General features: G+C 37.7%; 1 protein-coding gene across 2 annotated transcripts in view; it reads left to right on the top strand.

Annotated features, from left to right (window-relative positions):
* The window catches only part of mvb12bb (multivesicular body subunit 12Bb), a 53068-nt gene extending 28791 nt beyond the window's left edge, over positions 1-24277 (top strand). For both annotated transcript variants that reach the window (XM_082188053.1, XM_082188052.1), the window contains exons 8-10: positions 19133-19191; positions 19640-19699; positions 23610-24277. In XM_082188053.1, the coding sequence (XP_082044179.1) occupies positions 19133-19191; positions 19640-19699; positions 23610-23657 (167 nt within the window). In that variant the 3' untranslated portion in view covers positions 23658-24277. The remainder of the gene's footprint in view (positions 1-19132; positions 19192-19639; positions 19700-23609) is intronic.
* Positions 24278-26590: the final 2313 nt, after the last annotated feature.

The following is a 26590-nucleotide window of genomic DNA, read 5'->3' as shown; positions in this document are numbered from 1 at the left end:
ATACTTTTACATATTCTTCCGTTATTGAAAAACTGTTGCTTTATTTACCTTGAACAAAACTGAAAATCAGTAACAAGACCTTTGTCTCAAAATATAGACATCAATTTTATCGATTCTCATTTGCTACAATAAAAAATAAAAAAAAGATCAATTTAGCGCAGAATCAACTTTGCGCTGCCGTCTGCGATCTCATCAAGGATCAGACAAATTTCCACGTGCCTCATCAAAAGCGTTTTTTAAAGGGTACTAAATACAGATAAATCTACGTTAGCTCATACCAAGGGCATGGTGAGCTCGTACCAGGGGCCCTGCTTACGTCATCTACCACCGCTTACGTCACCTGCCACCGCAAACATCCAATAGGAAAATTCAACTGCAGTAGACACCGTTCAACCTGAAGAGGGCAGCACTCTGACGTTTTTAAACCATATATTGTAAAATTAAAACACTTTATACCCAAATGTCAAAAAAGTTACTCGAATCAATGAACAGCACTAATAAAGCCCCATTCTTACAGATCATTAACTAAAAAAAGTTGGTTTAGGGTTTAGTTACCCTTTAAAGGTGCAATCGGTGATTCGCTACAGAAACACTTTTTGTTTCCTTTCAGCCAGTCACGTTCGACGTTACGTCAGAACGACTGACGAATTGGGCTCTCAGGCGAGATCGTCAACTTTTTACGCTCGGAATGAATTATGTTTTGCATTTTCAGGCTCTTTGATTCTAACACAGCCTCAAAGATTTCAGTCAGCCATGTATAGATTTTATGCATAATGTAATTACATGATTAAAGGGACGCCGATCATATCAAGGTTTCAGTGGTTAAAATAAGTGACTGACACATTAAACTCTGCCACTTGCCTTTGACGTGGTTAAAGTGACAGCAGATTGACTTGTTCATCTCAAGTGAGGCCAAAGAGAAAGGAAAGGTTCTGTCAGCACGAAGGCTGATGCATTCTGCTTCCATGTCGCCATGGTAATGCCATTTGACTGACAGGCAGACACATGCTCTGCCACCAATCATCACTCTGTCACCACAAGTAGTGTGTTCTATTGATCCTCCTTTAGCAGCGTCTCTGTAACCGTCAGTAACTATGTTCACAGACGAGCTCAGCAGCAGTTCAGTAGCCTATGTGGTCTAGTTATAGAGTGGATATTTGGGTATTTTTTATTGAATGGAGATAGTAGAGAGGGAATGTGAATCAACGTTTCTCCAGAATCTCTGATGAAGTAGATATTTTAGGCTTATATCTTAGACATAAATAAGATAGACATAATAATAAATTAGAATATATGTGTGTATATTCAGTTGGGGAAAAAGCAACGGCAGCTGTGGTTGCCAGAAATCTAAAATATGGTAGCAACATTTGAGGTTTTACAGATTGAATTTAAAGGGTTAGTTCACCCAAAAATGAAAATTCTGTCATTAATTACACACCCTCATGTCGTTCCAAACCTGTAAGACCTTTGTTCATCTTCGGAACACAAATTAAGATATTTTTGATGAAATCAGAGAGCTTTCTGACCCCCATAGACTGCAGAAAGCACTCGGATTTCATCAAAAATATCTTAATTTGTGTTCTGAAGATGAACGAATGTCTTATTAATAAATGACAGATTTTTTTTATTTTTGGGGGCACTAACCCTTTAATTACACAGTAAAAAAAAAAAACGTACTTCATTAACTGATATAATGTTACAGTTTTTTTCGATTGCTAAATGACAGTGAGCACAACTGGAGCTACATGTGCAAAACTCTAACTACAGTCTCCACTACCAACAGTCACCTGAGCGAAACAGTTCACATCACCTGCAAAACTCACTCCAAGCAACACAACTCTTAACACATGGCTCAAAACAGGCTCAGTGCAGCCAAACACTATACACAACCCTCACTGAGATAACACACTCTGTCACTCAGAACACACTGAGAGGAAAAACACTAGCATCAAACACCAATACAGAAAACTTTTCATCTTTACAGTTTGAACAATTTCAGTGACTTCATACAAAGTAATATTTTCTTCACAGAAAAGAGTGACATTATTTCACATGATTTATTTAAATTTTTAGAACATAACAATTCTTTAAGGTAAATGAAAATTAGAAGTTTGCTTCAATAGTCTGTTGTAATTTACGGAATTACAGTAATGAGAGAAAAAAGGCAGAAACTAAAAGTACATACTGTAATTCGAACAAATAATTGAGGGGCTAATCCTGCCTCTCTCTAGCATCAGGCCACAATCAGCAGTGTTTGAAAGGCACAAGGCTGAAATCTATTCTGTTTTGAATGAGTGGTTCACAGTTTTGACAGCAGTGTGTTAGCATTTGAACAAAGTGCTGTAAATCCACAGTGTTGTGCAGGTTGTGGTTAAAGTCATGGGATAAGTGTGTAGAGTTTTGAAAACTGTGTTCAGGCAATGAAAAACGAACTAGAGTTTGGTCCACATGAACTGCTGCTGTGCAGACTGTAGTTAGAGTTTTGAGCTTACCAAAAACAGGTAAGACCATCATGGTAACACACATGACACTAAAATAATGCAAAAAACATACATTTAACAACATTAGATGTAATATAAAACCCTAATGTAGCCTACATAAAAACATAAACATAGTTATTTCAACGAAAATACATCACTTGTAAAGTGTCACGCAGGGAATTCTGGAAATGTCAATTAACTTTTTTTCACCGTGTTACTCAGTTTTTCACTGTAATACAATTACTTGTTCTTTTTTACTTTACTTTTTACTTTTAAAAACTCCAATATTAACAGTATTTAACTCTAAAAGTACATTAAATGTAAGGTTAGATCTGTTACATTTATTTATCATATATAGCTAGGAAATTTACTGTTAACCAATTAACACGTTTTTACCATAGAATTGTTTTACAGTTTTTATTGTTAAAATCATGATCATGATTACTGTGTGTGTGTGTGTGTGTGTGTGTGTGTGTGTGTGTGTGTGTGTGTGTGTGTGTGTGTGTGTGTGTGTGTGTGTGTGTGTGTGTGTGTGTGTGTGTGTGTGTGTGTGTGTGTGTGTGTGTGTGTATAAATATGTATGTGTAAATGTGTGTGTATGTGTATGTATGTATATGTATATATATATATATATATATATATATATTAGGGCTGTAAAAAGATTAATCGTGATTAATCGCATCCAAAATAAAAGTTTGTGTTTAAATAATATGTGTGTGTGTACTGTGTATAATTAAATTTGTATATATAAATACACACACATGCTTGTATATATTTAAGAAAAATGTGTAATTTATATATAAAAAAATTATATTTATATATAATATAAATTATATATAAATATATACAGTATATGTATGCAAATATTTCTTAAATGTATACATGCATGTGTGTGTATTTATATATACAAAATAATTATACACAGCACACACACATATATTATGTAAACACAAACTTTTATTTTGGATGCGATTAATCGCGATTAATCTTTTGACAGCCCTAATATATATATATATATATATATATATATATATATATATATATATATATAATGCAATATAATTATGCATTATATTGTTTGAATTTCTCCATTAATTGAGTTGACCTGAGGAGCAAATGTGGGGTTTTGAACAGACAGCTGGATTTACCTTAATCGTTGGGGACTCCGCATGCACGCATATGCGCATATATGTATGTGTGTGGATGTTGACAGCTGGCCAGGTTTGAGCTGGGCTAAAACCATGTGCGCTCTTGTCAGGCTCGTAGCACCAGCTCCTTCAGGATTGATGAATTGCCTGCTTTCTTGATTAAACCTTCCGTCACTTCCCAACAAAACACACATGAAAAAAAAAAAAAAAAAGGACCAGCGCATTAAAGACTATCCCAGCGTAGGAGACTCGATATGTCGGGGAATCTGTCATCGTCAGCCACATTATGTGTGGATTTGAGGTGCAGGTGTTTTGACATTTATTACCAGAGTATTAAAAACTAATTCACATAGATTTGGCAAACTTCATTCACTTGACAGTCCACGCTCATTTTAACAAGTTGGGTCTTTCTAGACTTCTCAACCTCTTACTTTGTTTCACCACCGCCTCTTTGAAGCTGAGCAGATTTTTGGTGTCATTTATTTTTCATTTAGCTTGATGGGTTGAAAGAAATATTTCCTAATTAGCGAAGGAATCAGTGTGAAAAAAAGAGTCCGTTTGCAACATCTGTGAGGCGACGGATTTGAATATATTCTTTTTTGGGGGAGTATTAATGAAGTCTCAGAAATGAGCGTTTTGTGGTCATATGAGCTGTGACTCTAAATGGTAACATCAAATTGATAATGTCTTTTGTAAGTATTATATGTGGTTAGGAGCTTGACTTTTGCCACTTTTTTATTTTCATCCATGTCTATAAAAAACAGGGAACACTCATAATAAAATATTCACAGATATCCAATATCCTCTAGTTAACTTGCATTAACATATCTATTACATTAATCAAAAAAGTATGACAATGCCCTTTATTAAATATAATACAGAGTGCCAATCAGTTATTCTTTAGTGCATTAAAGGAAGATCAATTAAGAGGTGATTGGAGAGAGAGATGAAAATACAGAGATGTTTCAGTATTACCTTTGCAAAATATCAGAGCAATTGACAATGATTTTTTGATTTTCCGGAACTGATATTATTCCCCTTATTAAAGTATGTGCATCTGCTTTTAATTTGCTCCAAATAATTGGAAAATGCAACAGAGCTTTCCAATTAAAGCGCCACTTTACGCACTTTAATAATACCCCCATAATATTAGAGCTTATGAAATGACAGGTGAGCTGGTGTATGAATAAAACATAAAGGCTCGTAATAAGAGACAGGAAAAAAATGGCAGACAGTTGTTGGTTTTTTTTTTAAATGCTTGACTTAATTTGCATATATTAATCTCTTCTTTTCAGCCTTATCGAATAGTCGTGCGTATTTGAAGTTAAAATAGTGATGACAGGCCGGGGTACGCTTCATTTTTCCACGGATTTATTGCTCCTATAATTCAGGATCTTTAATAAGCCAATATGACTGATCCTCCGAGTTCTGTGGAATTTCGTTAATTGTTCCAGATGGTGCTCACTGATTATGCAAAATGACTTCTCTTTTTCCCCACTTTTTTTTTTTTTTTAACCATCTCCGACCACACTGTTTTTTTGATTGACTAACACAGAGAAAAAAGATTATTTTTGGGCCAGCACTTTCATTAGGAATCCTCTCATCAGGTTTCAAACAAAAGTTCCATCTTATCTCCGGGTGCAGACTGCGCCGTGACTAGCACTCCAGCTAGCGCTTGGCAGTCGAGGAGGATCCCATAGGCTTTTAATCGTGACTCTAATCTCGTGTAGCCCAGCAGCTCTCTAGACCCGTGTGGCCATATTTTACAATACCAAAACACTTTAGGCTGAAGGATTAGAGAACACGCACTCGGGCTAGCGACACAAAAACTCATCTGCTAAGTGCGGCTGCTCCATGGCTGGATGGCTAGCCTTGAGGAGCTAGTTGATTAAAACCCCCCAAAGCTAGGCCACCATTTTTCTGCTCCTCCTCTCTCATAGCTGAGGGCCCATTGAAAGTTCACCTTGATTCTGTTTAGCATCAGCTAAATTGCCCTAAATGAATTGTGTATGGATATTTGATGGGTGGTGGTGGGGGGACTAGGAGGGGGATAGACATAGACCAGATTTACAGCTGTGTTTTACTTTCGATGGGTACACGATTTAAGCCGTGCAATTTCGGGGCAATAAAACCGTTCTGAAAGGGAGCCAAGGACTTCAGGTTGGCGACAGGGCATGAAAGACTGCATACAGCTTCTTTTCCAAAAAAGCCATTAATGATTTATTCTCGTGGACTACGTAGAGGGAGCCTGAGGAAAATGTAGAGTCGGTTTACAACTTGCTTGGCTTGTGTGCATGATAGCGTATACCACTAAACCTGTGACTGATGTTGCTTCTAAATGTTTGTTTCTGGATTAATCCAGATTTAAGAATCTTTACTCTCAGTCTTAAGGGAGACCAAGGGTCTTCAACCTTTTCGAGGTCTGTTACATGTATGTAGCATTTTTAGCATTCAAGTCTGATCTGTGCTTGCATGCTTTTTTTTATGCTGGCAACTGGCATTGCAAAGGCATTAGAATAATTATTGTCAGAGTAAATATACTTCTACGTTTACATTTTAGTTTTACCCTATTCATTTTAATTCCGTAGCGTAAATAGCCACTTTCACACAGCAATCCTGGTAAATTACCATGAAATTGCCAGAACGACTTTACCGGTAAATTCAAAAATGTGCTGTTCACACAAGCAACAGCGTTCTGTTTTACCGGTAACAGACCATTCACACATCAGTTCCAAAATACCGGTAAACTCTGTGATGGTGTCATTAACCGGAAGTTCATGCCTATTTCCCGAAGAAGGCTAGTTATTTTATCATACCTGACAGTATCGCTAACTGTTGTTGACAAATTTCTTCATCCACCCGGACGAGGAGAAGAGCTTTAGTTTCGGTATCACTCCAATTTGAAGACATTTGTAAATAGTGCTGAGGTAAACATGTCACCTGCGTCATAATTGTATGAATGGCTTAGAGCCGTTGCTCTTTCAACGGCTTCTGATTGGCCCAAATCACTTCTTGCTTCAGCGCATTGTGACCTGCACAATACCGGTAATCTTCATTCCGCATTCAGACAGCGCATATACCGGTAATTAACTGGTAATGTTACAACTTTGATTACTGGTAAATTGCCGGAACCAATTTACCGGTGTATTTGAAAAGGTCCGGTTCACACATGGTCTGTTACCAGTAATTTACTGGTAATTTACCAGTAAAGACTGTATGTGTGAAAGGGGCTAATGAAACATGAAACGTAATGAAAACCTTTTAGGTTTACTTGGCTGAAGTTTTCATCCATACATCCAACAATATATGACAGAGTACTGCTGCTGTTGGGCAGGTACACAAGACTCTGATGTGATATTTATTTATTTATTTAGCATTAAAATACAATTAGCATCACAATTAATATCCCATTAATATCCCCTTTCTTATCATTACCAGTGGAGAAATATTTAGTCTTTTACTTTTCTATTCATGCTAAAAATATAAATGTGCTCTTCTATTATTTTCTAAATATGTCTGTAAGTTTCTGGGAGATTTAAGTCAATTGTAAGACTAATGAGAACCACGTGCCTGTGGGCCTAATCACAGTCCGGGGTATCATTTCTCAGCCGTCCATCTCCCAGGCCAGAATAAGAACTGTTCCTTCATTAGTCTCCAGCCTATCAAACATGGCCGCCCTCAATAGATGGGCCTGTCTAGCCTTCCCATTGCCCTCATGTTCAGCAGTCTTTGTTATCGCACATCTAATTAGAACTTGATAAAAATATTTCCCTCGAAATCCAGCCATTAAATATAGGTTAAGGAGATTTATGATCAAATATGCTCTTAAAGATCTTTTAATGGGTCTGTGGACTCGTTAAGTTGGTTATTAACGAGCCCCTAATACATAGTGCGATTTAAACTCTCAATGAGATTCCGGGGAATGGAGCCATTTCTGATAAGGGGGAAGTGGGCCCCCCAAAGGCTGTTTTGAAAGTGTGCTGCCTGCTTTGTCTCTAAATATATTTAGAGGGGGAAACAGCTGTATGAAGAGTTTATTTTCTAAAACACTGACCAAATTCCCACACACGTGCTCTCAAAAAGAAATGCTTATAGACAGCATGCCATTGTATGTGTTGTCAAAATTGTTGTATGTATGTATTCATTTATGTATTTATTTACTTTTCTATTTTTCTAGATTATATTTTTTGGTGGAGAGTCATAACACATGATATTTTACAATCTAAACCAACTCTGACTTAGTAAAACGTTTTTTAAAATATAAACAGTTGACCTTGACAGTCATGGGGCTCTCTAGGGGTCTTCTCTATAATTTCCTGTTTTTTGTTTTGTTTTGTTTTGTTTTGTTTTGTTTTGTTTTGTTTTGTTTTGTTTTGTTTTGTTTTGTTTTGTTTTGCTTTGCCACGCTTCATGTTGTTTTTGATATTTTGTTTATTTTTGCTTTTGGTGTTTTGTTTGTTCTTGTTCTTGCTTTTGGTTTTGGTGTTGTTTTTTTTATTTTTTTTATTTTTTATTTTATTTTATTGTATTATTATTATTATATCAGTGGTCTATGCTCCATGCACTTTATAGTTCCTGAAATGGACATCTATCCATTTGAAGTCAATCAGGCTATTGCATCATAACCACGATTGGCTACTTCATTCAGGGCTCAGTGTTGTAGCTGCACTGTTTGTTAGGCCAAACTGCAGCTGTCAAACCTTATGCACATACTCTCATCTCTCAATGACACATCTAAGCTACAGTGTCTACTGAGCCTCATGTCACGGCGAACGTAATGCTACGATGCTTAGCATAATTAATGAGGAATGGCGGTGCGGCATTGGTAGATTGGTTTAAAGAGATGATGAATGGTCCGATGGCTGCACCAGTGGCTGCCAACGAGGCCTCTCATGCTGTCATCCCTCCTGCCTGAGTCCTGGCACACATCATTACTCACCAGGCCGAGGTGCCACTTTACATCGCCCTGCAGCCGCCAACATGGAAAACTTAATAACACTCCCCAGCTCTGAGGGGATCTATTGGGGCTCCATGCCAGTTATTGTCTACTGTAGAGTGCTAGTGCAACTTAAGTAGAGGTATGGGATGCTAGCTCAGCTCAAAATAGCTCTCACGCTGACTGTAGCCCACAAATACGGGCACTGACCCTATTGCGTGACCCTAACACCACTTTCTTGCCTTAATTTGCTTCTCTTTCATTTATGGTTCAACATCCCTTTCCAAGAACGCCCTACCTCCTGCTTCAGCATGGTGAGTTAGCATACCCACAGAACCGCTAATTAAGAGGGGATTTGATGTAATTGTGCCTTCTGCTGCGGCCCATCCGGCACACGCAATTTAGTGGCGGGTCCATTGCCAGCTCTGCCCCTCATGCGTGCTCTGGAGAGGCCGAGCTCATTTGCTCAGAGTCTCAAAACAACTTCAGATCACTATGCTAGAATTACAGCACCACTAGACCTCTCACATGCATGCCAGAGCGAGTACTAATCTCTCTAGTACAATAGACTAATCCATAGATCACTTGGTCCAAATCAGTTCAATTCCTACCCCTGCATTTATATATAAAATGTTTGTTATTATTATATTTTACATTTTTATTTTATTGTCTGTTTTATGTTTTGAGTTGTATTTTATTAAATGTTTTATTGTGTCTGTTTTTCATTTAATTTTGTTTATTTTCCTTCAGTGTCTTTACTTTTTGTTATTTTGTTTATTGTAATTTGTTTTATTGTTTTTATTTTTATGTGTGTTTTATTTGATTGTTTTATGTTATTTTTTGTGTTTTGTTTTTATTTAGTTTTTTAATATTGCTTTTATTTTATATTGCTTCATTTTTATTTACTCAGTTATTGTATTTATTTTTAATACTTTCTCTTTGAAGACAATTTATTCTGAGATAAAAGCTGAGAAAAATGCATGGTAGCACTTTAGTTTAGGGTTAATTCTCAATATTACCTAGTTGCTTATTAGCATGCATATATTACTAGGATATTGGCTGTTTATTAGTACTTAGAAATCACATATAAATGGCTTATTCTGCATGACCATATTCTACATCCCTTAATTCTACACAACACCTAAACATAACAACTACCTTACTAACTATTAATAAGCATTCATGTGTTTCCAGGTGCAACGACGCAAATTAGTGACTCAGTTCTGTAAATTAGGACAGATAGTGTTCATACTAACTGTGAACAGTACTGTCGTTTACTTGAACCATACTCCAGACCACCTTTTCAAATGGACTGAGTTGCTTAGAAACCAAATGAACTGGACACCAATAACTTGTAAGCGTCCTATAAAAACATACTTTAGTATTTAGTATTTCTCTCTATGTAAATGTGCTTTCTTTATCATTACATGGAGGAATAAAAAAACATTATTAGAGATTATTTTTATCTAAAGCTAATGTTTCTTTACCTTCTTTATGGAATGGAACAGGTGATAGGTGCTGGGACTGCATTACGTTACAGTATTTCTGAACTATGTGCTTTTGCCAGGATTCAGTTGGAGCATTTGGCTCTTCTTTCACTCTGGAAGACAGATAGATCAGTGCCCAGTGGGTGATGCCTGCTGGCACCCAAACCTCTACCAGATTTCAAGGGCCACTTGTCACCCAGATGGAAAAATAACAATTCTCTTCTAAATAAACTTAATAAATCTACCCCCTACCCCCTTATCTCTCTAATCTCCCCCTCTCGCTCTTTTACTTTTTGTGCACTTCACCCAAAAACTTAAACCCAACAATTTACTCCACCTCATGTCGTTTCAAACCTGTAGAACTTTCCATCCATTACGAAAGGTGAATTTTTAAGTATCTCCTGGCGACTCTTTTCTTTTTAATCAAAATTATTGTTAAGTTTAACTCAGTGACTCAGTGATTTATTCGCATCTGTCAACAGCCCAATGGTGTGGAAGATTTTTCCAGTTTCTCGCACAAAGCTATTAAAAGACATATATAGGATTATAGTGTCCTATGTGAAGCCTCTGGCCCTGTTTGTTGTAATGGCATGGAAAAACAGCAACTAGTATGTTTATCCAAAATGTGAAAGAAACTCAAATGGGTTTGGAACAACATGAGGGCGAGTATATATAATGACAGATTTTTAGTTTTTGTCCAAACTAGTACATTAAAATGTTGTGTTGCCGCATTTCTCTGAATGGCTCGTAAAAAAATCTCATACAGTCTTATAACAAAAGAATAGCTCATGTGGTTGTACTTGTTTATAAGATCTCTTACATTTCATTTGGGTTTTCTGTTCGGCAAGTTCAGGCACCATGTTGCTCTAAAGCAAAATATTGATTCTTCTCTCTTCAATCATGCATTAGTACGATGCACAATGATACAAAGTCAAGATGGAAAATGAATAAATGAAGAAAATCAGACAAAAAGAGGAGGAATGGCAAGGGCCACGACAGAGTCATTAAAAGGTGCTGAAAATAGCAGCGAGCCATCATCTGTTCTCATAGCACGGGTCAGGAGCGCTGACACTTCCAAAACTCCTCCTGTCAGGGCAGGGGGCCATTTGTATTCTCTCTCATTAGGCAATTTGACTAATGACCAGGCTGGGCTTTGGAGGGGCTCGGGCAGACCTCCTCGCCTAGGCTCTGGCTTCACCAGGCAGCAGCCTCTATTGGAACGGCACAGATGGCAAACCCAGGCGACAAAATAAACGACAATATGTCTCTAAGATGTCTTTAGGCGGCGGGCACAATTTTTCTTTAAAAGCAAGAAGGACTGTCTGTTTGATGGGAGAGCTGTTGGGATATCCATAGGGTTAAAGCGTCCCATCTTAGCCCTGGTCCCGTGTATCACTGTGTCTAATCTGCAGTTCACACCCACTGGGTATCCCTCCCTTTCTATCAACTTCTCCAGTTTTCACATCCACTTGCACTATTGTCCTTTATGCATGACCTGCTGCTGCAGTGAGTCAGACTTGCAGTCGGCTGTTGCTCTCCTGTGGTTTGGCTGGATGTTGTCAGTGTGAGCTGTGGGTGTGAGGAGATTAAATGCATGTTATGGGGTGAAAAGGTAAGGTTAGGGGAAGGACTGAATAGTTGAATGGAAAGAGCATTAATTACTTTACAGAGCCTGAATGTAGGGAAAATAATGATGTTTTGCATGTGACATTTAAATACATAGAATACAAAATATACATAATTCCTCACCCAGGATACATAATACAAAAATAAATGTATAAATATAGCTATATATTAATAATAATAACATTTTGTCAAATGTTTAAATATAACAGTGCATGGCAAGGGAAAGTATATATTAATGTAATATAATGTACACATATAATACTAAAATAAAACTAATACTAATAATAAAGAAAGTGTATTGTTGATCTTGTTGTTAATATGTATTATAATAATACTATATATTTCCCTTGTTGTATATTTTTATTAATTTAAACATTTTTAAAATATTTTATAATTTAAAAATAAATATTTTATGCAGATTATAAAATTATTTTATAATGTTTTATGTTTTATATGTATCACTATTATTTATATATTGTGTGTGTGTGTGTGTGTGTGTGTGTGTGTGTGTTTGTCATCTATATTATTTTGTATTGTTTTTTGTTTTATTTTATTATAAATATTATTTTATTTTGTCCAATACGTGTTAACTGTGAGTATTAATAATAAATTATATTATAGTATATAAGTTAAGTACAAATTAATTGTAAAATATTATTACAATTTAAAATAACTGTTTTCTGTTTTAATTTAATTTAAAATGTAATTTATTCATGTGATGGCAAAGCTAAATTTTCAGCAGCTAATACTCCAGTCTTCAGTGTTGCACGATCCTTCAGCAACTTCTTGTTCCCTTTCTTTGGAATCGGGGTTACATACGCAACCCTAGATGTTCCCTTTCGAGACTAGAAGAAAGGAAAAATAATGAAAAGGGGGCATGCTTAAACAGTGTCCCTGCTCAGTCACTCTCTTTTTTTCAGCACCCAGATCTGTGTGTGACTTGATTCGGTTCCTCAGAAGGAGAGCTAGCTTTAGCTACACTCGCCTTTTTCTCTTCTCCCCAGGAATTTGTTCCTGGAAAGGGCACAGACGATCTAGGAGGAGCTGAAAAGAATGAAAAAGTGGGTAGAGAGCTTGGGACTTAGCCCTGCTCAACCATCCTCCACTTTCTTCATCATACCAACACCGCCCCAATATGTGAATGGCTTTCTCCTATTGCGCCTTTGTCCCCGGAGAAAGGTAATTCGCTAAATTTCTTTCCACCCAAGGCATCCACCGATTACCCTGCTCGCTCAGCCCCTCTAAATTCAAATAACTTGAAGCTGAATGGAGCATGTTGGCAGAGTATGGATGTCTCCACACACCTGACAACACGCTGTGCAGGTCTGGGAGAAGGGGAAGGCTCACCGGAGCTGCACACTTATGAGTCCGGAGATATCGTTCATCTAAGAACCTGTTTACACCTGGTATTGAGATGCATTTTGGTTGATCAGATCACAAGTGGGCGATACTAAATACAGGTGTAAACAGGGTCTACAACATTTTGAGCTTGTCAACTTTCAGAGGTAGTCGAAAACACATTAGACCGGATTGCTTTCAATGTAGACGCTCATGTGGTTGAATGTGTTCGAACAGCCACAAAAGACCGCCTACTCTCCGCTTACTGACTTAATTCATAAACATTATAGGAAGCTTGCTAGCCAGGATTTAAACTTTGTTGGTTGGAGACCCAAGTTTAGTTTGAACCAAGCACAATTTTATCTCACCATTCCTGATTTCTAACACACACTCACAGTGTTCGGTGTGGTCTTGCGACTGTCAGAGCAGAATTGAAAACTGATGCTTTCTGTATGTTTTTCTGTTGTCTCCAGGCACGTTCATATGTAAACTGCGCGGGTTAATTTTGTCCATTGGATCGAAAGATCTGAAAAACACCATACATTTACCCGCCCATCGACCCACCCCTCAAAGAAATCATGAGAGAACTGTCTGAAAGTGGACAAAAAAGATGCATTAAAACACTAGTTGTAAACGGGAATGTGTCTCCCTTGTCTACTTGTGATCCAATTGACCAAAACGATACAGGGCCTAAATGACCTTCCGCAGTCTCGCACTTCGAGCCGGACCAGTTTAAACTCAGTCTGGCTGTAGCACGAGTCATAAGTTTTACCAGCTCACCGTATGCAGCGGTTTGCTGTGTTGAACAAGAAACAGATCTATTAAATATATCCTTTTCTACTGACACCACATCTATTATATCAGAATCACAGACAAGCAATGAGTCCTCACTTTCCATGGAAGAAACCGCTGAGAGGGCTTTCGCTTCTGGCACAAAGTCAATGGAGCCAGCAGGAGAGGAGAGGGGAACTCCCTCTACAAGTTCTGCATGAGATTCCCTTGATCGTAGCCTCAGCAAACGTGGAGCTAGAGCCGATGGGCTCTGCGGCTTGACTCTCTTCACTGCAAACGCAGGCACAGAGGAACACAGCGCTTGAGTTGTCTTCTTGCCATTATTCTGCTTACCTTCTATCCTTTCTTCACACACTGCTATCTTCACACAGCACTCAAACAAGCGGCTTCCCGAAGACAAAGAAGCTGATGATGTGTTCTCAGGCACCCTGGGGCGCACCTTGCGACATCATCGCACTGCATCAACCATTGTATGGTGTGTTTCTACACGTGCCTGAGACACTGGTTTCCATGAGGGCACGTCCCCATAGCATCAGCATCTGCCGCAGTGTTTTTTGCGGAAACCGTGATTCTTTCATAGATAGAAACTTGAAAAGAACAGCTTTTGGAGCATAAATGTCTTTACTGTCACTTTTGAGCAATTTAATGCATCCTTGCTAAATAAAAGTATTAATTTCTTTAAACAAAAAAATCTTATTGACCCCAAACTTTTAAAAACTAGTGTATAAATTGTAGTTGGGTTAGTTTTTTTTAGGAGGGTCTTTTCCACTCCCCACCAGAGTTGCTATTTCGCCATATATCATTTCAAACTTACTGAATTTCTCTTTCTCACCTTTCGCGAACCCCCGCCACCCCCACCCTCATCCTCTGGGGAAGAAATTATTTTTTTGTTTCATGAACTGTGCTGTACTGGCTGACCGAGTCCTCCATCTGTCAGTCTTTTAGCATTAGCCTACGTATAAATCTGATGTGTGTGCGAGTCGGTGTGGCGAGCGTGGCTGGCGGAAGTCCTGTGTGAGAGTGCATCCAACAATGGAAGTGTGAAGGATTAGAGCTCATAGCAGCATGTAAGGGAAGTCTTCTCTGCCTGCAGCAACCATCCGTCAGGGTTCGGGGGCTGTGGGGATGACAATGCCGAAATTTTTCACAACACCTGACACTGCTATTAATAAGGCAATGATCCTCATAGCCACACTCATACTCACTTCAGCACTCCCTCATCATTCACTCACTCTAACCGATCCCAGTGCTGAACGCACCACTCTAATCAGCAATGAATGAAATGATGGTACCTGTGGACCAGGTCTAATCGCATATCAAGTATTGGCAGACTGAAAATCCCTATTGTAGTATTTGTTTTGAATAAACAGATATCATGCATCATTGAACTGCACATCTGTGTCCATCAACCTTGTGAAGATCAATGAGCTCTTTTTGACCTGCACAAGGTGTTTTGGTCACAGCTAGTAGAGCATTGTGCTTGTAATGGGGCAAATCCAAGGTCATGGGTTTGATTGCTGTTGTACCTACTGGAAATTAAATGAAGTGGCTAGATGGGCAAGTTAATTGTTTGAAATGCTTTACAACTACTTGGAGCACAAAGATCCAAAGTTCCATCATGTGATCTCACCCGACACTTTGCATTTATAGGTGTATATTTCCTGAACACTGGCATTTTGGTGCTATAGTACCTACAGACATTTCAAGCTGCTTCTATAATCTCAGTTATGCTCTTCCAGAGGAGCGTACATATCAGGCTGCCTGTGGTCTAACCTACTTGAGTAGAATCTGCCAGGCACCATACTTTACCTTTACGACTTCAGTCGAGTCTGGACAAACATTACCTTAACACTCCTCCCCCACATGACCCCAAACTCACATCCATTTTTCTTTCCTCACAATCGCCCCCAAATCTTAGCATCAGGCCATGAGCGTGTGCAAAAAGCGTGTGCATTTATGTGTGTATTAGTGTGGGACACCCAGTATGAATGGCGGGCGAATACTAAGTGTGATCTGATTGAAAACACAATGCTTGAACAATAAAAGGGAATGCTCCGGCCTTCAAGTCCCACCTTCATTCATCCGACGCGTTCTCGTTTCATCAAAGCCTTCCTAGCGACTATATGTTGATTCAAATGCAGTCCCCGCCAGCCTTGCTCTCTCCCCCCACGCTGTTGTTCAGTGATGCTTTAGCACATGTTTATTCACTTGTTTTTATGGACCGAAACAAGTCGTTATCATCCTCCTTTCAATTACCCGAGCCCTGCTGGTAAAATGACCTCTTGAAGCGCTTTGTTGTTCAATAGTCCATTCTAAAGCTGAGTGATACATTCCCAGAGGCCTGTCTAATGGCCGTAAAGGTAGTATCCAAAACTATGTTAAAAATATATCCATAAGGGAAGCCCGAAGGGGCTATTTGAGTAGGTCGTTGATGGCTGTGGTGAAGTAATTTAACCTTGTATATCATTCTCTTGATTTTAGAGCTTGTATGATAAGTCAGAATGAGTCGGGCCCTCCTTTAGCTTTAAAGATTTTAGGTTTCTTAGGGTGGGATGTATGGTTGGCAGTGTGTATATATATGTGTGTGTGTGTGTGTGTGTGTGTGTGTGTGTGTGTGTGTGTGTGTGTGTATATATATATATATATATATATATATATACATATATATGTGTGTGTGTGTGTGTGTGTGTGTGTGTGTGTGTGTGTGTGTATATATATATATATATATATATATATACTGTGTCTATTATTTAGAATCTAGTTTAAAACACAGTAAAATCTGTTTTTAAAAAATGGATTTCTCAGATATATTCATGTATTTATGTTGTTTTATACCATAAAAAAAAACTTTACAATTTCCAGATGTAGCCAATTAAAAGTTTAAAATATTTTTTTCAACTAAAGTGTGCTTGTGCGTGTGCTTGTGCGTGTGCGTGTGCGTGTGTGTGTGTGTGTGTGTGTGTGTGTGTGTGTCTGTGTGTGTGTGTGTGTGTGTGTGTTTGTGTGTGTGTGTGTGTGTGTGTGTGTGAGTGCGCGCGTGTTTGTGTTGTAATGCAAGGATGGCAGTATACAAAATCCTATTATAAATCATACTAAGTGATGTTTTTTGAAAATATAAAAATGCTGAAAGTGTTCTGTGATGGGTAGGTTTAGGGTTAAGGGATATAATATATAGTTTCTACTGTATAAAAATCATTATGTCTATGGAAATTCCCCATAAAAACCCAACATAGGTCCTAATGTTTTTGACATGAGGTTTTTTATTTTTTGGTTTATCACATGACTTTGATTTTGTGGACAAACTTTATTCATATTTCAATAAGTAGTGTAGTTGTTTTGTTATTTTGTAATTGTAATAAATAATGCCAAACTACTAATCCTTACTGATTCCAACTGATATTAGTACCCCCCCCCCCCCCCCCCCCCCCCCCCTCCGAAAAATAAATATTTAATTTTATTATGAAACGTGCCCATCATAGAAGAGATGTATTTAAATAATTGTATGTATGAATCGCATTTTATTGTATTTTCGAATAAATGACTACAAAAAAAAAGCATCACATCATTACCCAAATACAAATAGTTTGTGAATTATGCAGTGCCAACCTTTGCCAGGGTGGACTGAGCTCATGATTGGGGGACTTTGTCATCATTTATAACATGTTCACCTTTTCCCCAAGACATCCTATGTGTGTTCAGGTAATTTATTAAGAAAAATTGACAAACTGTGGAAAAGTTGGGGACAAAGAAGCATTCAGCTTTTGCCAAAGTAATGAAACCGTATGACAGTTTAAGATATTCTTCCTGCCTTTAGCAGTAAATGTTACACTGTCGACCTCCGGGTAACTTATGAGAAGAAGTCCTCTGGTTTCCTCCTTCCATGCCAGCAGATCCCATGTGCTGTTGTAAATATATGGCTCTGCTGTTAGTTGCCATACTCAATATGTTTTCCATGAGCAAACTCAGGCACTTTCTGATTTTTTTTTTGAGGGGATGGACATTTTCTTCAGTTCAGTCAATGGGAGCTATTGTGCGCTCGTGTCACCCTGTGTTAATTTGGGCTCTAATGTATTTGATAAACAAAGGGGCGCTCTTTAGCCTGACAGTCGTGACACCCTGATTCTTGCGTGGGCGCCGTGTGGCGCAGGGTTACGCCGTTAATAACCCACTGGCAGCCATCAAAGGCGCTTTAACCATGATCATTATGATAAAGGGCATACACTTAATTACAGGCCTGCTTAATTATAGCTCTGTTGAAGCTCGTTTGTTTGGTAGAATGCTAATTATACCACCGCACTCTTGGCAAGTCCTCTTTCAATCCACCTCTCTCTTTCTTTCCCGCTCTCGCTTTCTCTCCGAGAGCCGAACACTCTGGCTCATTTTCATGCAAATTGATATCCGGCGAATGTTTTGTCTCTCTCTTTCCCCTTTTTCTTTCGACGTGTGCGAGTGGGGCTTTGTTTTTGGAGTCGAACGTCTCCCTGACAAGACAGGATCAGGAATAATCAAGAGTAATTAACAGGGAAAGAGGGAGGAGAGCGAGTGGGGGGGTGGGGGGGGTGGGTACAGTGGAGGATAAAAAAGGCTTTCATCTCGCTTTGTCTGAGCGAGTTTCCGAGGGGATTCGGGAACTTTCCGTCTTCTGCTATTTGCGGCCATTAGATTAAGTCAAATGCATTTTCAGAGCATAGAAAACAGTACAGAATATTGCAGATGTTTGTTTGGAATATTACTTGTTTGGTTTTATTTTTATTATCATTATTATTATTTTGAATTGTATTACAGTGCTCTCTTAATTTGTCCATAGTGGAGTTGTCAAGTATTTTTGTACAATGAACGTTACCCAGAGAGCAACATGGTGTCGGCCAAGATCTGGCCCACATCTGGTACACTTGGATTCCACATGGTCCAGATGTGGGCCGGATCTGGGCCGACACTATATTGCTGTCTGGGTAAAATGTGTATTTGACCATTGTCCCTGGCAAACAATTTCCTGCACTGTACTAGTTTCATGTCTCTACAGTCTTTTTCTTCTCTGATAAAATAATTGATAAAATAATAAGCTGTTTGGCTGGTCTTAGCTGGTCTTCCAGCCTGGTCATTTCTGGTTTAGCAGGCTGGTTTGGTACGGCTGGTCTTTGCTGGTCAGGCTGGGAGACCAGCTTGATCATCTTAAACCAGCCAACCAGCTTAGGCTGGTTTTGTTCTGCAGGGATGTCTAGTTATTTTAGTTTTGGGTGTAATAAGCTGCAGTTGTCCAGTCCAGGTTCGGTTTTTCAGTAATAACCACTTCATTATCACTTATATATTGTTCTCTCTTTCCAGCTATGGATGATATACCCTTTATGATCTCCAAAAAATCTACCTCAACAACCAGAGATGAAGTAAGTTTTTTAAAAGGAAAATAATAATCATAGTTTTTCAAACAAATTTCCAAAACCCTTCCCCTGACTTTCATTGGTTGGACAGAGACAGATAGGTTGAGCTTCAGTGGTTGAGCCAGTCTTGCGATGTTGGGCTGATCCCGAATGCTCAAACAAATCTGTCACTGTGCTACTTATGCAACCAAACTTTTGCTAGACCCCCCATCCCACCCAGATGCTGCCCAACCCTGTAACGGATCTGCAGCTGATGAATACGAGCAGACAGACAGAGCTGGCTCACGGAGGGCCATTTGGCCCCTGTCACAAGTGCTCTGCTCTTATTGTCAGAGAGAGAATGAGAGCGAGAGGATTAAAGATCTTAATCATGCTTACTTAACCATGAGTGCCACCGTAATGTTTCCTCTGTCTGTTTTCATATGTTATTTTATTTTTATTTATTTTTTTTCAGATAGAGCCAGTCCATTTATTGAGCATTGCCATCAAATCGCCACAAGAGATTGAGGAGGAAGTAAGTTCAAATATGCTTAGGTGCCCTGAGAGTATGGCTAACATACTGTACATGCACATGCGCATATTGTTTTATATTGTATTACATTTGTGTTGTAACGTAAAATGACTGTGCTCTCAGTCATTGTTGCAATCATCATTATTTAGCAATATTTTTATTATTATTATTACATTTTAGGTATGTGGTGTGAGTCGGCTTAAAAAATGAGAAATGAGAAATATTATCAGTAATTATTGTTACATTTTTAAATGAATATATTTAGGTCATTTTACTTTTGATTTCCTGTTGATGCGGTGTAAGTGAGCTCTAAAAATCGCATGACAATTTTGAGAGCGTATAGGCAGCTGCAATGAAGTGACAAATAAGTATTATTATTATTGTAAAAAAATTTAGTAGTATTAATGATTATAGTTACAGCAATAATGCCATAAGAATGTAGTGCAAGGAGGCAGTAGTGCAAGTCAGTTTATAGACAGTTCAAAGAAAATGAACTTGGTGATTCGCAAGACTGATAATGGCTTTCATTTCATTACAAGTCATTACAGAATATCTAGAATAAATTATGTGAAAACAACAGGATTTTGTTTTAAAATGGCAGTTTCTCTTTGTTTAGTTATACATATTTACTATCGCATTGACCCCCCTCCCCATCAACACTTTCCATGGCGAAGCAGGCTGTGATTAGAAGCAGCAGACCCACACGAGGAGGGGGGATTCATTAATTACAGCAGATGAAGTAAAGCAGAGATAGTGTAACAGCACTGGGTTTAGTGAGGTGCGCGACAGCACAAGATTAATGGAGAAGCGAGGGCTGACGGCGACTGCCCTGATAATTAGAATCAGTGTGAGAGCATCCACAGCTATTGTTCTTCAGCCGCATCTTCGACCTGGAACGCAGTTTCCCTGCCACCCTGTCAAAAATGCAAGCCGGGATGCTCTTGCTCTGAATCAGTCACTGTTGGTCGTATATTGCTTGTGTATGACCCTGTGACATAACAAATTAAAATTAAAATTAAATTAAAATTAAATAAATAAAAAATCTGAAATATATTATTATTATTAATTTTCTTACACAGTTATAGATAATATATTATATATATATAATATATATATAATTTATAATTTTAAATTTATCATTTTTGTAGCTGACTTACACCACAAAGAAGAAATCAATAGGAGAATTTCCTAAAAAAAATAATATACACACACTGTACACCCACACACAAATGTGTGTTTAAATATATATATATATATATATATATATATATATATATATTTATATATATATATACACCTCATTCATTCATATATATATATATATATATATATATATTAAAAAATATATATATATTAAAAATATATATTATGATATTAATATATATTATTAGGTCATTCTCCTATTGATTTCTTCTTTGGTATGTGGTGCAAGTCAGCTTCAAAAATGATAAATTATAAATATTATCAGTAATTATTATTACATTTTTAAATGAAATATTTAGGTAATGTTCTTATTGATTTCCTGTTGATGTATAAAACATAATACATAATTTTTCTATTTATTTCCTCTTCAGTATGTGGTGTAATTGGGCTCCAAAAATAAAGATAATTATGTTAATAATTGTTTATAGAGTAGGCAGCTGCAATGAAGTGACACAATTTATTTATTTTTTGGTATTTGAATTTTTTATTGTATAGTTCTCTGCCAGTACTGATCTATTACTAAATAATATCTATGGTAATGTAATAATTTTGTAGTGCTATTTGTTATCACATATTGTAATTGTCATTACTGCGGTAATTCTTTTTAGAAATAAGTAATGAGTATAACATGGATTCTGTCATGTAAAGTGTTGCAAAAGTTGTAGTTTTAAGTGAGCGTATAATATAAATCAGTTGCATTTATAGACCAGGAGCTGAATACATATTTCCAGTATGAATCTGCACGTATTCTTTCATTAGTCTCTGGATGATAACTTCTCTGCTCGGGGCCTTGATGCACATCGTAATTGACTGATTGCTAATTCTATTAAAAACACATTCATTAAAAAGAGGCATTTTGTGACATTAAACATATGCACATGTAATTGCGGAAAAGCGTCGTAATCACAATCGGGTCCGTCGATAAGACCGCTCCCTAACAAGCATCACTTGAGCCATTTTTTTTTTTTTTTTGAAGATGTTGGTTCCAGCAATTACGCATTCTTTTCATTTCCCAAATGATTTGCAAAACTCGTAGAGATTATAATTGCTTTTAGCCACGCATATCTAATTTGTGTCTTTTTAAGTGTTAATTAGTTAGTGATTTGAGCTGACGTCTTTATGTAGTTTGCACAGCTGAAAAATGTTATTGAAGGGAGGCTAATGATTCAGGATGTGTGTGTGTGTGTGTGTGTGTGTGTGTGCACGCGTGTTTTCAGCTACCTAGAATATACGATAAAACATGGAATATAAAGATGCACAATATGTGATGTCTTGCATGGCTTTAAACCAGACCTATAACATGCTATAATGGACGTGTGAGTGTGTGTGTGACTGTACATATGGTCATGTGAGGGAGAAAGAGACTGATAGGACACCCAGGCGGGGAGAAATTCAAATGAAGGGGGAATTAATGAAGACAACATGTCACATATTTTCACCTGCTCTGAGCAGGAACAGGAAATGAAGATCTGCTCATCTCGGAGGCTGCCGCCCATGTTCCGCATGTCACTGTCCTGTCACGGGCCTGTGTAAAAATGGCAGGCAGTGATTCATGCACTCTGTGATAACAGCCTATTCCTATCCATCCATCATTTATACATGCGCGCACATACACACACGTACTTGCTTATTTATTACTCAGGTGTTGTGTGTGACTTTTTAGTATAACTAAGCGGCGTGTGACGTGTGACATGTTGGTGGAACTTGCGGTTTTGCTTCAGGTAGATGAAAGGGAGAGAAAGAGAGATTTCTGAAAGGAAGAACAGTGTCGTTGTGTGATCCTCCAGCATCACCTAGTGCTGCGATTCAGCATAACACCTTACAAGGGCATTTTATGAAGCTTAAAAGCAAACCTTATCTTTAATCATATTTATTTTCCATTTAAAAAAAAAAACGTTAAAGGAAGAAAGTAATTCTGTCTTTATTTTATTTTTTAGATGTGATTACTATAGATATGATTATAATGTACTTCTATATGATGTAAATCCCAATCCTCCTATTTTAGTCACTATAAATAATTATGTTTGTTTTTTGTTTTTTTGAAAAAACAGGCTAATTATTTACACAACAGGCTATACAGTAATTATAATAGGCTATAATTATTAATTTATATAAATTATTTATTCAAAATGTAACTGAAGATAAAAGCAGGGGTAAGTGATTCTGTAAATTCTTTATTTTTAATTGTGAACACATGATTTCTCTGTGCATAACATAATCCTTTATGATATGTCTTTATTTGAGTTTTGCCTAGTCTTAAAGATATACATGTAACAGACTACTCCTTGCACTGAATTTGGACATAATGTCAGGGCATTTAGATGTAATACATTTATTTATGAGGGAAGGAAAAGGCTTAAATGAGTGATAAGTCATGAGATATTGTGTTTTGTGGAAAGCAGTTCATTAGTTTGCCTTCATAATTCAGTGGCTGTGTTTTTGGTCATGTACTAAAGGGGGCGCCATTCAGCAGCATTTACTGGGCAAATACCAATTTGATCTGTAAGAGGGGCAATAAAACAAATTGTGTTATGGTTGCTATTAGATGAAATTATGCAATGGTGAATTTTATGCTGTATTCAGTCTAGAAGAGAGTTGCAATACAATGCAACACACACAAATATCATTGTTAATAGCATTGTCGACATTGTTTTTTTGCTGTTGAATTGTCAAAGTCATAATTATATTTTTTCTGTTTTTTTTTTTACAGTACAACTATTGTTTCAACAATGAACACAGCGCTGCAGCCTTCCCATAAATCCAGTGACTCTAGAGAGTGAAGATTCACCTGTAACACTGGTATAAAGAAGCAAACAGTGTAGTGAAGCCCTCATTTTATTTCATTTAGCAATCCAAAGATCAGAGTTTATGCAGACTTAAGGGCCGTTTACACGACACCATTTTTAACTAAAAACTGAAAATTTACATGTCAACAGCGCTTTTGAAAACGGCTTTCAAAGTTCAAGTTTTTGAAAATGATACAATTTATCATCTCCGTGTTAACTACAAAAATGTGAATATGTGGAAACGGTGGCGTCATGCGCATTATGCAAAACTTCTCACCTCCGTGCCATATAAAGATTTTACATGGTCAAATGGCTAAAAATCAAGTACATCCAGCATTTTTTTTTATTATTATTGAATATACTGTTTCAAATGAAAGGCAGGCTGGTTAAAGGCAGGCTAAAATACAGTTTTTATTTTTTTTAAAACAGATGGTGTGGTTTTGTTGTTTTAAAATGGTCATTTTTTATTATTATTTTGATTTTTAAAAAACAGTAACTAGTCTAAATGTACACAAATAGGAATGTCTTACCATGAATGTTGTTTTATTCAGTTCTTTGAAAACAAAACAAAAATAAAGTTGCATTAAACTCATTTTAGAATGTATTTTCATTTGTACTTGCACCACAACATACTCAGTGAGACATAATTGTTTTTAACTATGTGGAGGATGCTTTTATCTTATTGTGTTATTTTTTTCTTTTTCTTTTTTTCCAATTGTCCACCCTGAGAAAATATTCAGTAAAGAGACACACCTAACCCCACTCTTATGAGCCTTACACTGTAAAGCCTGACATATGAAATACAGTAGTTTGCAATAACAGTCATCTAAAAAATAGAACAGTTTAACAAGGATCCTGACATCCCTTGGCAAAACATTACAGCACATCAACCTCCATTAATCCCAGAGATCCCCTCGTTTGTGTTTAATTTTACAGAAAAAAAGCGTGTTAATGACTTTTAGCTCTCGCAGACGCTTCACATTTTGGCTGTCTTTGTTCTTGTCACTCTTGCTCTTTTCCCCAGACAAACTAATAGGGGTTTCTAGAGTGTGTGGGTGTCAGAGTCACTGGTGTGTTGATGATTTTAGTAACACACAGCAGCAACAGGAGACACACAGGCACAGGTTCTGTCTCACTGGCCCGTTTAGGCATCATGAGCTGTGGAGACAGGACAGTCTCATGGCTGTCCTTCCTGTCAACTTAACACTCATTAAGCAGATAGAACATATAGGCCTGGTTTCATAGACAGGGCTTAGTTTAAGCCAGGATTAGGTCTTAGTTCAATTAGGACATTTAAGTAGCTTTTTAAATGTGCATAAAAAAAATTAAAAACATTACTGGTGACAGTTATGTTAAGACAAACAATCGCACTGATATATTCTAAGATTTGTCAGTGCAAGTCGCTTTCAGTTAAGACAACTCAAACATGCATTTTAGTGTGGGACTAGGCCGGGGTTTAGTTTCCCAGTCAACTCATCCACTAACCAAGACATGTCAGGTAAACACAATCTGGAGCAGTGGTTATCAAGCATTTTGACTCGAAGACCACGCTGTTCGACATAAGTATTCAAAGGATCTCTATAATATTAATAGAAGTATTTTTATCTTAGCCTGAGTTGACACAAGTTGATGATCAGCATCATGGTACAAACAAAATGGGTTGGTTTTGTCAACTTGAAACTAATCCAGTAAACCTGCAATTGTTCAATTACCATCATAGTGTAGGCCCCAGGACAGCAAGTCTTTGTGGTGTATCGAGAGCCACGGTGTCCAGGGTAATGTCGGCGTACCTCCACGAAGGACTCCAACAGGAGTAACTGTCGACGCAAGAGGAAGCTGTCTGAAGGGGATGTCCAGGTACTAACATGGATTGTATCCAAAAAACAAAGCCACAGCTGCCAAAATCACTGCAGAATTAAATGTGCACCTCGACTCCCCTGTTTCCACTAAAACTGTTCATCAGGAGCTCCATGGGGTCAATACTCATGGTCGGGCTGCCATAGCCAAACCTTTGGTCAACCGTGCCAATGTCAAACGTTGATTTCAATGGTGCCAGCAGAGGAAGTCTTGGGCTGTGGACAATGTGAAACATGTATTGTTCTCTGATGAGTCCACCTTCACTGTCTTTCTCACATCCGTGGGAGTTACGGTGTGGATGAGCCACAAAGAGCCTTAACAACCAGACAGTTGCTGCCCAGAGTGAAGCACGGGGGAGGATCAATGATGGTTTGGGCAATATCACAGTATTCTGTGCATGATGTGCGCATCACTTCCAAGGACTACTGAACCATGCTGGGGTGCGTTTCCAAAAAGCATTGTTAGCCAACTATGATCGCAAGCTCCGCCGTTATCAGCGTAGTTCAACAAGTCTGTGTTTCCCGAAACCATAGTTCCAATGAACATTCGCAAACAGCATTGCAAAGTTGTGTGGTTGGAACGACAGCTCTCGACCTGTGGTTAGAATCATAGTTCTTTGTTTGCATGACATGTGTACTCAATAAATCCTTATCTTGAGCAAAATAAGCAAGCTGACATTCAGTACAACCTCTGTCTTTTATTTAGAATACATACAAATGTAATTTATGTCTTTTAGCTCGTCAAGAGATTTAAAGCACTGTTTTTGAAGTGTGCATGTGCGAAAGTGCTATAATACGCAAGAATGAGTCTATGATTGAATCTGGAAATAAAGCAAAATAACTGAGGAAAAATGAGAAATAGTCCTCAGATGCCATGTCAGTCATTTATACCAAAACATCTAGCATTAATTTGATCTCAAACAGATTCATTAAAGGGATAGTTCACTTTGAAATTAAATTTCGGCGAAACCGTAGCCAAGGCGACATCTATTGTATATATCTATACCCGCCCGCGCTCTCAGATCACTTGGACGTGGCTGAGTTCAAGA

This window comes from Leuciscus leuciscus (genome assembly GCF_965113295.1).
Source record: "Leuciscus leuciscus genome assembly, chromosome: 13".
In the NCBI taxonomy this organism is placed as follows: Eukaryota; Metazoa; Chordata; class Actinopteri; order Cypriniformes; family Leuciscidae; genus Leuciscus; species Leuciscus leuciscus.
Note: the sequence above shows the minus strand (reverse complement) of the source record. Positions and strands in the feature narration are given on the sequence as shown.